This window comes from Schistocerca americana, chromosome 4, assembly GCF_021461395.2.
Source record: "Schistocerca americana isolate TAMUIC-IGC-003095 chromosome 4, iqSchAmer2.1, whole genome shotgun sequence".
NCBI classification, from domain to species: domain Eukaryota; kingdom Metazoa; phylum Arthropoda; class Insecta; order Orthoptera; family Acrididae; genus Schistocerca; species Schistocerca americana.
In genome coordinates, this window is record NC_060122.1 from 212,930,994 (window position 1) to 212,945,216 (window position 14,223).

A 14,223-nucleotide genomic window follows, 5' to 3' on the forward strand; every position below is an offset into this window, starting at 1 on the left:
AATCTTCAGCATTCTTCTGTAGCACCACATTTCGAAAGCTTCTATTCTCTTCTTGTCCAAACTATTTATCGTCCATGTTTCACTTCCATACATGGCTTTACAACAATAAAATAGACCATAATGGAAAATATTACTGACATACATGTGTAAAATGTGTGTTTTAAGTGTGAAGAGGCATACCTGTTCTGAAAACATGTCCTAATATAATGTAGCCATAGTGTCATCATCAAAGATGAATACAAAATCAGTTTGGCGTTGTTGCATATATTTTAAATGTGGTATATGCTAGGCTGAAGGGTCGAAGGAATCATTTTGTTAACAGTGCTAATGTTCATAAGAAAATTCTCTACAGTAGCCACAAAATGTTTTTGTCATTAGATGTCACTACTGTACACGTATTTGTTAATTATATGATTGTACGATATGGAAGAATTCAATAGGTAAAGTCGGGTAAAGTCTACAGCAGGCTTACCAGGTATGTAAGTCATTACTGTAATAAAACACACTAAATTAAAAATGCAACCAAAGTTAGTGTGTAATATTTCCTGAGGAGCAACTTAGGGATCAGCCCAGCACTTCACTAAAATGTGTGAAACATTGCCCAAACTGCTCCATCCTTAATGGCTATCACATAAAATTGGCATCGGTCCTTACTCAGAAAGAGGAATTTATTTTATCTATAAAACAAAGATTGTCATGCCTTGAGTGATCTCCAAAGCAGATGGTTCTGATTCAGCATGTCAGCATGAGATATGATGAGAAAATTTTTGCATGTATCTTGGATGTGTTTCATATTCTGAAACCTACCTCTCTCTCTCTCTCTCTCTCTCTCTCTCTCTCTCTCTGTCTGTGTGTGTGTGTGTGTGTGTGTGTGTGTGTGTGTGTGTGGGGTTGGTTTTTTTCCCCTGTATAATGCTTCTTGTTTTGGATAATTCATGAACATCTAGCTCCTGCAGATTCAGTACCCATAAACTTGTGACATTTCAAACGTTGTGTATGATACTGTTAAAGCAGGTTTTAACATTGACTAATGATTGATAAATAGCAAAAGTATGCAAGTATTTAACATATTGCTGTGTTCCAATACCATTGAGAAACAACTTGTATAAATGTTAATCAGCAGAGGGTGTAGAACAGATAACTGCACTAACCACATGTGATGTCATCCTGTGTCCAATAAATTAAGCTTGTCATTTCACAATATACTTGCGAAAATAACTGACCCCAAAAAAAAAAGTTTAACTAGCAGATTATTAAGGAAGACTGGAATGACTCAAGATTTTGAACTGATTCCATTAAGTGAAACACAAGATTGAATTTAGAAAATGCAGAAAGTATTTGAATGTAATTATAATAAGAAAGCTTGCAACTGCAGTGAGACCTTATTCAATAACCATACTCGTGCTCGAGAGACAAAAGTTAAAGTGCCAGTTATGAATGCAGATATTTTTTGCGTTCTTTTTGACATACTCTGCTTGACATTTGAATGCAGCATTATTTACACTTGAGTAGATGGGATTCCAGTTAACTGGTTACAACAGTCGTGCCTTGGCTATGTCTAAGTCTTACCATTTTTCCATGAAGCAAATCAGTGGAAATTTTGCATTCAATTGCATAAAAGTGCACATCATTTTATTAATTATGTAAAATATCCTTTGAGCAATTCTCTGTAAATAATGTGCACATTAAATGTGGTGCATGCTTTTAACTTTTTCAGATTAGCCAAATTGGAAGAATCCCTGAAAGATGACAGCCTTACAGAAGCTCAGAAACAGGAAAAGCGGCAACAGCATGCGCAGAAGGAGACCGAATTCTTACGATTGAAAAGATCGCGACTTGGTGTTGAAGACTTTGAACCTCTTAAAGTGATTGGTCGAGGTGCTTTTGGAGAGGTTCGACTTGTACAAAAGAAAGATACAGGACATGTGTATGCAATGAAAATACTAAGAAAGGCTGATATGTTAGAAAAGGAACAAGTAGCACACGTGCGCGCAGAGCGGGATGTGTTAGTTGAAGCAGATCATCAGTGGGTTGTGAAAATGTACTACAGCTTTCAAGATCCTATTAATCTGTACCTTATTATGGAGTTCCTTCCAGGAGGTTAGTTAAGTTACCTTACCTAAGCTGTTGTTGTTGTTGTTGTTTTTTAAATAGAAACAAAGGCAACATTGATGAGTGTTCCAGAAACAATAAATTATTTGTGCTAGCAAATATCTGTAAGCGAACTGCAGCTCCTAACTAAATTGTAATGATAATATTTACATTTTTAAAGTGTAAAGATACTATTATCATCTTCATCATTATGTGGTTATTATTATATAGGGTGAGTCAGGAGGAAAGGTACGTGCTTGGAGGGGTGATAGTATTAGCGATTCTCAACAAAAAACTTCATGTGGACGTATGCCCTATTCCGAATGGTTTTCGAGATAGAACACATTAAACATCGCTTTTGTACGTTTTTCTTGAATAATTCGAAAACTTCACCCTCCAGCAAAAACGTGTCGCAGTACAAAATTAAACTATAGCAAATTTCCTACAAAAAAGGTCCTATTCAATTTTTTTCTCTACAACTAATGATTTGTGTGAAGAGAGAGCGGGAATGTCAAAAACCTTGCTCGATGGGCATGTGCTGTAGTTTACATAGTTTTTGTGGGCCAATTTGAGGTATTTCCTGACTTGATAGACCACAAGTGTCCCACATAAAAACTGTTGGTCTCAACTTGCTCTACACCGCTGTGGCACATAGTAAATAGTGACAATGTTTGATAGTAAAGAAAATAAATAACAGTGAATATTAAGTGTGTTCTATCTCTGAAACCATTCGGAGTAACGCATAAGTCCATATGAAGCTTTTTATTCAGTATCACTAATACTATCACCCATCAAAGCATGTACCTTTCCTCCTGACTCACCCTGTATATAATTAGTGTAGTATTCTATAGTTTCTAGTACTACTGCAGTCATATTACACTTATCTAGTACTGTCAGGAGTGTGTGTTACAATATTTCTGGGCTTTTATCTTTCAGTTTCCAAACAATGTTGCTGTTGACTAGCCATTCATTACATGTGATGTTTGGCTTAAAACATTACTAATAGTGTACCACATGCTATTGTTTGTTCTTGTAAGCATAAACACAGGTATCAAAAAGAAGTTTGTCTTATGATGTAACTAGCCACAAGCTACTTGAGTGTGAATAACAGCATATGAAATAAGTGGCAGCTGTGGAAGTGGATAGACTGTCAGTATTCATTATCTATGAAATACTAGATATTCATTTAGTGTATCAATAGATCTTGAAACTGAGAATCCGAAAAGCATTGTTAGTTTGAATATTTTAATTGAAAGTTATTGTCTGTGAAAACTTCACATAATAGCATATTGTGGCTGATGAGTGTGTGCCATTAAGATGGGGTGATTAAGGTTTGAAACCTACATTTTCCATACGGTGAATATCAGTAGTTCCAGATACTTCGTCATAATAGTAACACATCACTGTGAGTGCAGAGAATCAGTTGCTACCATTTCAGATGCATCTTAAGTTGGTAATATACAATTATGAAACAGACAATACGTCTAGTGAACATGAATGTTTAGAAGTCTGTTCGGAGCAAATGGCTGCATAACATGCATGAACTGATAGGCATTTTTGCCTTTACAAATGTCTGCTTGTGTCTGTGTCTGTGTATGTGCGTATGGATATGTGTGTGTGTGTGCGCGCGCGAGTGTATACCTGTCCTTTTTCCCCCCTAAGGTAAGTCTTTCTGCTCCCGGGATTGGAATGACTCCTTACCCTCTTCCTTAAAACCCACATCCTTTCGTCTTTCCCTCTCCTTCCCTCTTTCCTGATGAAGCAACCATTGGTTGCGAAAGCTAGAATTTTGTGTGTATGTATGTGTCTGTATGTGTTTCTATCGACCTGCCAGCGCTTTCGTATGGTAAGTCACATCATCTTTGTTTTTAAATATATTTTTCCCGCGTGGAATGTTTCCCTATTATATTGATAATATAAGTGTATTGACAAGTTTGTTTGTGTGGCCATCCTCTGCAGCAGGCATATAAATACTTGTTTTGTAAATAAAACTGCCTTTTCCTCCTGTTAGTTACTTCATTTATCCCATACACGTTTCGCCTACTCCTGCTGTAAGGCATCATTAGTGGGATCTATAATGATACAGTTTTGGTACTTATAGATTATCAAATAGTTCACTTCATGAATTTTTTGTTAAAGAATTAATTATTAACGATTTGCTGATATGTGTTTCCTCACATCTGGTGTGGAGGTCGCACTACCATTTTTATCACTACCACACAATGACATATTCGTGTTCTCGCCTTCCCCACACAGTTCACCAAGTTTCTCACTCTTTTTTGTGGTGGGCTATTTTTCTTTTGTCACTCGATACTACTATTTCATCGTACACTACTTTTCACAGTGTAAATATTGTGACTCCATTATATGTTTCATCTTCTTTGGTATATTTTCCTTAGAACAAGAGAAGGCGAAACATGTATGGGATAAATAAAGTAACTAGCAGCAGGAAAAGGCGGTTTTATTTATAAAACAAGTGTAAATGTATAGAGTTCAGGAGGTGGGAAGGAAGTTTAATTGTGGAATCTTCATGCTTCAACAAAAGAGGCAGGCATAAATGTGAGCACACACTTTGGAGGTATAGTGTTAGTCAAAATTTACGTTGATCCAGAATTAATGGTAGTATTAATTGCAGTTATTTAATGTTTGATAACATACCGGTTACTTTAAACTCTACATGTGATTCATACTGTAGACAGACACTGCTTCCAAATGTTACGTGCATTTCAGATGTATAATGCAGAGACAAGCAAGTCCAAGTATAATCTGCATCAAGTTCATGTTAATCTTGTTGATTTTCTATCTTGCCAGTAGAGAAAATTCTTTATTCCAGGGTGTGTTTCAAATCCTTCAGTTCTGCTCTAATTACTGTAGTGTGATACAGGCACTCATATTTTAGATACTAAAAATCATAGACCAGCTTTCTTGAGAGAGATCTTAATAAAGCAAAGCCACATGGCATTGTTTGCTGGAAAATACTAAAAGTTACTTCAGTTGTTTTCTGTAATGGGCCAAGCACTGGTGATGAAAATAGATTAAATCACCAGGAATTCTGTACAATTTGTACAGAAACCAGACGGTATTTATAAGAGTTGAGGGGCATGAAAGGGAAGCAGTGGTCGGGAAGGGAGTGAAACAGGGTTGTAGCCTATCCCTGATGTTATTCAATCTGTATATTGAGCAAGCAGTAATGGAAACAAAAGAAGAATTTGGAGTAGGAATTAAAATTCATGGAGAAGAAATAAAAACTTTGAGGTTTGCAAATGACATTGTAATTCTGTCAGAGACAGCAAAAGATCTACAAGAGCATTTGAACAAAATGAACAGTGTCTTGAAAGGAGGATATAAGATGAACATCAACAAAAACAAAATGATAATAATGGAATGTAGTCAAATTAAATCAGGTGATGCTGAGGAAAATTACAGTTAGGAAATGAGACACTTAAAATAGTAAATAAGTTTTGCTATTTGGGAAGCAAAATAACTGATGATTGTCAAAGTAGAGAGGATATAAAATGTTTCTGAAGAAGAGAAATTTGTTAACATTGAATATTGATTTAAGTATCAGCAAGTACTTTCTGTAAATATTTGTATGGAGTGTAGCCATGTACGGAAGTGAAACATCGATGATAAATAGTTTAGACAAGAAGAAAATAGAAGCTTTCAAAATGTGGTGCTACAAAAGAAAGCTGAAGATCAGATGGGTAGATCATGTAACTAAGGAGGAGGTACTGAATAGAATTTGGGAGAAGAGGAATTTGTTTGCACAATTTGCGCAGAAGAAGGGATTTGTTGGTAGGACACGTTCTGAGGTGTCAAGGGATCACCAACTTAGTATTTGAGGACAGCATGGAAGATAAAAATCGTAGAAGGAGCCCGCGAGATGAATACACTAAGAAAATTCAGAAGGATGTATGTTGCAATAGGTACTTTGAGATGAATCAGCTTGAACAGGATAGAGTAGCATGGAGAGTTGCATCAAACCAGTCTCTGGACGGAAGACCACAACAACAACACAAGGAATTGAACTGAATTCTTCTGTTTGAGTGCCAGTACAGTAGCGTGCTTTAGTGATGTTAGCTATGGTAGGCACATACATAGTAACAGAGATTACAAAGGCTATAAGTAACAGGTTTATACGGAGTACCTTTCAGGAAGTGTGACATACGGATTTGGTTTTGTATAAATTATTAAACACTCCAAAGATCCTTTGTGTGTAATGCAAGTGATGAGTTATAAGAAAGATAATGAAATTGATATTGTAGAAGTAATGTCAGAAGAGAATTATAAAACTGTTTGATAGATGGAAAAAAAGAAATTCATCTCGGATTGGTTTCAATAGATACACTACAAGCTGGAAGCAAGGGCGTACTCAAGTTCCTCAGTGGGCAGTCGAGAGCTGTGTGTTAGGAGTTATCAGGAGATACAGCAGCATGAACGAACATATCATGAAACTGACTGAAGGGGAAGGATGCAGTTATGATGGCAAGGAAGATGAAAGTGAGATAGGTGGCATATATTGCTTTCTGAATGGAAGAAAATATACAGATGATGACCTGATGGAAGACAGTTGAATGGATATGTAGAGCTGAAGGAAGTAACTTGCCAATAGATCTTTATCCAGCAGTGAATGAATGTAAAATAAATAGTAGTGGTGATTGACTAATTAAAGGAGTCTAACAACAAAGTCAGCCTGACACACAAAACGGTGGGGAAGGTCACAGATAAAAATGCCACCTCTGTGTTTGGCAAAGAACTTTCCATGTTGTTCTTCTAACAAAGGAGATGTAAGGCTTTGATGCCTATTCTTTGAATATGTTTGAGTCACGCATTGCATAGCCGTGATGTGTTAATGGAGACTGTTTCTAATTATGCTGTGAATTGGAGTGCATCCAATAATCAGAGCTAACACATCAACACCCATGCACATGCGAAATTTGTTGATAATCGTGCCATTCACGTTTGACAGCTGTATTTGTAATCATTGTTGTTGGATGTCTTGCACACTGTTCATTTGCCACATTCTCATGTCCATAATAGATCTCCTACAACCATTAGTGAACTTTTTGGTCACATATCAAATCAGGAACATACAATCAACAAGCAACACCATTTGGCCACATGCCATTCATAACGATGAGCTGCTCTGAGTTTCTCTTACAGCCATTTTCTGTAATGGATTTATTAGCCATCTTAGCGCAATCGAATACATAATGGTAGAAACTGCACAACTGATTCCTTTACATCTGCAATATGGTTGCTGGAAATAATACGACCCTGCTAGTTGAGAGGAGAAATGGAGAGGAATTGAAACTTCATGGCAGACTCAGACTTTGTGTCTTTGCCTTTCAAGGGAAACTGGTAGAACACTTGTCCTTGAAAGTCAAAAGTCCTGAGTTCAAGTCTTCCAGCACACAGTATTAATCTGCCGGGAAGTTTCATATTGGCACAAGCTCCACTGCAGAGTGAAAATTTCATTCAGAAGGGGAATTGTCTACAGAGAACATTAGAAAAAGTATCAGTTAAAATGTTATTGAGTAATTAGTCAATAAGGGTGAATGCTCTTTGAAATTGCTTGAGATTTTTTAAATAATTTATGTTGCAGGTGACATGATGACACTTCTTATGAAGAAGGACACATTATCGGAGGAATGTACCCAGTTTTACATAGCTGAAACAGCTCTGGCAATTGATTCTATACATAAACTGGGATTTATACACAGGTATTCATGTTTTACAATTTACTATAACTTAACCACTGTTTGATTTTACTGTATTCTTACCTTTATTTTAAAATTATTTATGGATTCCCCCTCCCCCCCTCCTTGCCCTCTTCCTTCCCCACTGTAGACTCCATCCCCAACACTGCTACATCGTCAGCACATGTAGCCTTGTGATGGGGCTGTTATGTATGTATCTGGCTGAGCGCCCTGACAACAAAGGGATCACAATTCTGGTGCCTGAGCTGTTGCCTGCTCTGTTATGTCTGGGAGTGGTTGCTTGTCATTCTGGAGCATCGGAACTCACGCCAACGGGCACCATGCCAGAAAGTCCATGGGGAGAGCACCTGATCAGAGTGGGTGGTATCGCAGAGGATGCTTTGCATATGAAATCAATTAAGCTATTAAAAAAAAAACTGGCCATTCTTTTACAGCTGTCTGTCTGTTTGATTGGTAATGGATCATTTAATGCTGCTACTTATGACCCTGCAACTTTCCCTTCTCTGGCTGCACCCTGGGAGGAGATCCAGGTTCACCAACTTGGAGTGAAACGCTTTCCCCTCTACCTGGTCTGCATTAGGACTGATGGGGACACGTTCACCTCCACCACCAAGCTGTTATTTTTTGTGGACAATATGGAAGTTAAGGTTGTGAAGTGAAGTCTCTCAGTAAGATGTAGTTGGTTTTACTGTTGATCAAAACTTTTTCTACCACGCAGTCTGCAGCCCTTTATGTTTGTGAACATCTTGGTGTCATCCTGGTGTCGATACTCCTCACCAGTCTGTCAGTGTGGTTCAGGGAGTCATTTCATCGTAGGAACCTCATCCTTCAAATTGATGAGGAATTCTGGCCCAGTCTGGAACGCCGGGGCGTTCATTTCATTTGGCATATTCAGAAAGTACAATGGCACTGCTACCGATGCCTTTGTTCTGGTATCTTAAGGAGATTCCATTACTATGTTACCTGTGTGACATGAAGCCATACATCCTGCTACCCTGAGCTAAGCTGTCCACAACTCGTGGTCTAGTGGCTAGCATTGCTGCCTCTGGATCACTAGGTCCCGGGTTCGATTCCCAGCCTGGTTGAGAATTTTCTCTGCCCGGGGACTGGGAGTTTGTGTTGTCCTCATCATTTCATCCTCATCATCATTACTCGTGACAGTGGCTAGATTGCACTGTGTAAAAATTGGACTGCATAAAAATTAGGACTTCGTATGGGCACTGATTACCACACAGTTGAGTACCAGACAAACCTAAGATCATCACAAACCCCTGGGCTGTTTTCAGTGCTTGCGTTTCAGGCACATGTCGTCTTGCTGTATGGCAGACCCATTGTGTGGTGAATGTGGACACTCATTTCATGAGGGAAGCCTCTGTGTTCTGCTGTCCATGTGTGTTAATTGTCATGACTCCCACTTTCCACACTCCCTAGGTTGCACGGTGTATAAAAAGGAAAAAAAGATAAGATTAGAAGTCCCTTGATAATTTATCCTACACTGAGGCTTGTCAGAAATTCACTGACTTTACCCTGTGTCGATGGCATGTAACTCTGTCTCTGCTATGTCCTTTCCCCCTTCAGCCTTATCAGCGCAGCTTTTAGGAGGGATGGTCTCCAATCAACCATCTGCTTTGATTGAAAACTGCAGTTTGGCAAGCCTTTCCTCAGCACTGCCATCTTGTCACAGTTTCCTTAATAAGACCTATGGCACACCTATGGCACAACTTGGTGCAATCACATTCTGCTTACACTTCATGAGTGGGGTCTTCAGGGCCCACTACTGATTTTTTTATTTGCCAGTTTCTGTCCCACCAGTTGTATGGAGTTAGCGATGGCACCGTTCTCAGCTGTCCGCAGACCCAGGAGAATGGCATTCCACAGGGATCCATATTAAGTGTCCTTCTTTTTCTCATTACTAATAGTGCACTTCTGGCCTCCAGACTATTGGTTACCCCCAGCTCTGTATGTGGATGATTCCTGCACTTGTGCTAGCTTCACTCGGTGGCCTCTGTGGAATTACAGCTCCAGGGTGCCATCCAGGATGCTTCCACTTGGTTACTCTTTCAAGGTTTTCAATTCTGCCCATTTAAGTTGGTGGTGCATTTCTCTCGCTGTGCTATGGTCCATCCTGATCTGGCGCTCTTCCTCAATGCCCAGTGCCTGACCATGCTCCCCCCAGTTCCTTTTTGAGAGTCGTCACCTTGACAACAAGCTTAATGGGTTGCCCCAAATCTGCCTTCTGAAGGGTGGCTGTATTCGTAAACTCAATATCCTTTGCTTCCTTGCCCACACCTCTTGGTATGTGGATTATTTGACCCTTCTCAGCCTTTGTCGGGCATTAGTTCTGTCTCATCTGGACCACGGTTGTCAAGTTTGTGGATCAGGTGCTCCTACAATGATGCTCCTTTAGACCCACTAGACTATCATGGTATCTGTTTAGATGCCAATATCTTTCACATTAGCCCTGTCCGTATTCTTCTGGTCGATGTTGGAATCCCTCCTCTTTCAGTTCGGCAGCCCTGCTGCTTCGTTTCCTATGCTATCACATTTTGCGTCTTTGGGACATTGTCTGCCTTTGGGTGAGTTTACTAGTTCCTCTCGGCCTCCATCTCTGCCAGTTTCTCGGCCTTGGATTCAGATGGATCTCTTCAAGAGTCTGAAAGCATCTAAAGCTCTAATGGTTTTTCGTTGTTTATTCTGCTCACTCTTACGAGAGTTTTAGAATGTCATTGTTTTTTACAATAATGGCTCTAAATGTGCTGATCACATGAGAGGTGCCTTCATGTCTTCTATTGGTATGGAATACCATCTATTTCCTGGCCGATGTCAGCTGTTCGCTGCGGAATTGATGGCAGTACATTGGGCCCTCTGCTGTATTAAACGGTCCTCCCTCGCCCAAGTTTTGTTATGTAGGGACTCGCCGAGTGGCCTTTGTACTGCCACTTAGTGTTTTTCCTGCCACCCCTTGGTCTCTGCCAACCATGACCTTCTCTCTTATCCCGGCAATGCTGCTTGTTTGGTTCATTTCCTTTGGGCTCCCAGCCTCTTGGGTATCCCAAGTAATGAACGTGCTGATTGTTGTGGGCCAAGTTTTGGGGTTGGTTGCGGCCCCCTTTCTAATGAACTTTGTGCAGTTGAGGAGACTTGCACCACCTAGTGTTCTTCCCTCAGCCTCTCCCGGTGGGAATCTACCATCCTCTGCTGTCTTTGTATAAGCCATACTAGGGTGACCCATGGTTTTTTACGCCAAAATGAACTATCAGTCCCTTTGAGTTTTGGGACACCCCTCATGGTGATCCATATTTTGTTGAACTGCCCCTACCTTATGACCTTCTGTACTAAATAAGCGCTCCCACCTTCCTCATTCTGGTTGTTTGTGGAAGACCCTTGCATTGTTACATCTGTCCTCAGTTTTCTTCGAGAAAGTATTTTGTCCTCCCAGGTTTAAGTCCTTGAATCTTCCTTTGCAACTGGTGTCCCTAGGTTAGCACTGACATTGATGTTTGCATTGGTTGTGGAGGCTTATGGCTTTGCCTTCGCACTGGCTGTGTTCTCCCGCTCTTTTTCTCTACATTTTGTCTGGTCTTTCATGCCATTTTGTTTCCCCTTTTCTTGTATCTTCTTCACTTTTTGCTATCCTCGTTGTCATGATCGTGGTATGGTGTGGTGAGCAGTGAGGGTTCTGGCAATGCTGCTGCCTCGACAGGTACAGCCTTTCTGCCCCCCCCCCCCCCCCCCCCCCCCGCCCCCAACATTCCCCCACCATGTTCTTTACTCTTCCTGCTCCCAACATTCCTTTTAGTTCTTTATTGGCCAGTTTATCCGTTCTCCTTAACTGGACTACACTGTTCGCATAGTTGCTCTCTTGGTTTCTGGCATCTCAGATCATGGAACTGATTACCTTGCTCTCTTGATCCCCCTCCCCCAATCAACCAACTAACCATCTATTACTTCAAAAGTCTACAAGCCATGCATATATGGGGACTTAATGAATTTATTCATACTTTTGTTTACAGTCTGCAGTGGGACACTGTGGAAACCTTGGACCTTGGAACATGGAATCTGCCTGATGCCCTTCATCTATGGTTTGCAGTAGATTGTGTGAGGAAAGGCAAGCCAAGCAGTGCTTTCTAAATCTGCCATGATTTATAGACAGAAGCACTTCTGTCTCAAGGAAATTTATTAGATTCGGACTGAGAATATCTTCGAGAATTCTGAAACAGACCGATGTTAACAATATTTGTCTGCAATTTTGTGGGTCTATTCTTTTAGTCGTCTTATGTAGAAGAGTCCTGTGAGCTTTTTCCCAGCCACTTAAGATAAGTAAGGGGCCAGTGCAGTAGTGTGTTCTGTTTAAACTCTTGTTGGGATTCCATCTGGACCTCATGACTTCATTTGTTTCCACCTTCTTCAGTTGCTTCTCTATACCAGGGATGCCTAGTACTATGCCCTCTATGTGGGAGTCTGTAAGACTGTCAAACAGTGGTATGTTTGTGTAAGCCTCCTGCAAGATTAATTTCTTAAATGTGGAATTTAAAACTTTGGCTTTCCTTTTGCTGTTTTCTGTTGCCACACCAGACTGGACAAGAAGTTACTGTATAGAACCCTTTGACTCGCTTAGTGATCTTACATGGGACCAGAATTTTATTTGGTTCTCAACCAGAGTGTTTGCTAAGGTATGACAGTGGAATTTTTTGTATTATTTGCGCATCAATCATAAAGACACACAAATTTCTACTAACTTCCCTTGTCGTCATTTACACATTCTTTTTTGAACCAAGAGTGTAACAGTTCATCCTTCCTCAGAAATTTCAAATTTTGTTATTAAACCACAACAGGTCTTTTCCATTCCTTGGCACATACTTCTCCAGGGCACAATTTACAATCTATTTAAATTTCACCCATAATACTGGATCTAAATGATGTCCATTCATTTTCTAAGTGGGATGCTAACATTATCTTATTTGCTCTTTCTGGAAAAAATACTCTCCTAGCCTTCTTGATGGCTTTATTAATGTCAGTATCCGTTGTCACTATGATATCATGATCACTAGTCCCTGTATCCATATGGACACCATTGATAGGGTCAGTTCAGTTTGAAGCCACGAGGTCTAAAATATTTCCACAGCATGTGGGCTGATGAAGTGGCTGCTTAAGACAGTTTCTGGGGAATATGTTCAAAAGTACTTCCAGACTGCCTGTCCATACCACCTACAATGACCCCATTGATGTCCCAGTCAACTTTTGGTACGTTAAAGTCACCTCTGACTTATTTTATGATCTGGGTATTTCTGTGCTATTAAGCATAGATTTTCTTTGAATGATTCTAAAACTGTCACAACTGGTAAAAACACCTTATAATTTTCAGCTAGACCTCTTACATGCTCCCAGATAACTTCACAGTCGGGCGCAATGTTGACCCCGATAGGCAAGATGTTTTTGTTGACTGAAATAGATACTCCCTGTTCCATAGTGGCTACTGTCTTTTTGATATTTGTTCCATGCCTTGCTAAATATTTGAAAGCTTTCTTCTTTGAGTTTGTCAGATCTCGGGCCAGAGAATAACAAATGAAAACTTTCTTGGAGGGTAGTAAGTTCAGGAACTTGGTTACAAATACTTCGATGATTTACTGTTAAAATTCTGACAGTTTACTTTGTATCCAGTCTGATTACTCTCTCTGTGTACTCACTGCCAGGCATTAATCAGAGGACCTTAAGCGACTGGCGAGGCTAAAAAAATCTTCCCCCTTGTGTACTCCCAAGTACTGTGATACCCAAGTAGCTGCTTGATTTGTGAAGTGAACCTCTGACGTTTAAAGAGAAGTCCTAAATTACTGCACCCCATAATACAAGCCCAGAAATCTGCTACCAAGACCATTACAGAATTAACAGAGCCTGTGGTTAAGATCCCCCATTCACTCCAAACCAAAAGACCTTGATTAATTTGGGGAATGATTATGCAAGTTGTGAACTCTGCTTGCACACTGTGCCGCAGCTGCATGAGGCAAGTAGTCTTTACTTCTGCCAGACACTTCTTTGAACTGAGGATGGCCTTAGAATCCAAGAGAGAGACATCATTGGTGATGGTGTGAGCCGCAACTTGCAAATGACTGCACCATGCCCATCCCATAGCCATAGGCTGGGTTCCTCCACATTTTGGATGAGTCCCCTGGCAGACCTACTGAGTTCACATTGGATTTCTTTGCAGCCCTGAACGCTATTTCACTAAAGGGCTCCATAAGTCACCTAACATTGGAGCTACTGATAAATAGCAGAAACCCCCCTCCCATAATATGTGACCTCTGCTGACCTTCCTACTTCATCCATGAGTAGACTCATTTATCAGATGAAGGCAACAAAGTTTTTGTTATGTATGTAATTTATATTGTCTGCTTATGCTTACATGCATTGTATT

The 14,223-nt window shown here is 40.0% G+C and overlaps 1 protein-coding gene across 3 annotated transcripts in view; it reads left to right on the plus strand.

Annotated features, from left to right (window-relative positions):
• Positions 1–14,223, plus strand: part of LOC124612339 (serine/threonine-protein kinase tricornered) — a 600,632-nt gene that overhangs the window by 570,248 nt on the left and 16,161 nt on the right. For all 3 annotated transcript variants that reach the window (XM_047140489.1, XM_047140491.1, XM_047140488.1), the window contains 2 exons: positions 1,718–2,100; positions 7,697–7,814. In XM_047140489.1, the coding sequence (XP_046996445.1) occupies positions 1,718–2,100; positions 7,697–7,814 (501 nt within the window). The remainder of the gene's footprint in view (positions 1–1,717; positions 2,101–7,696; positions 7,815–14,223) is intronic.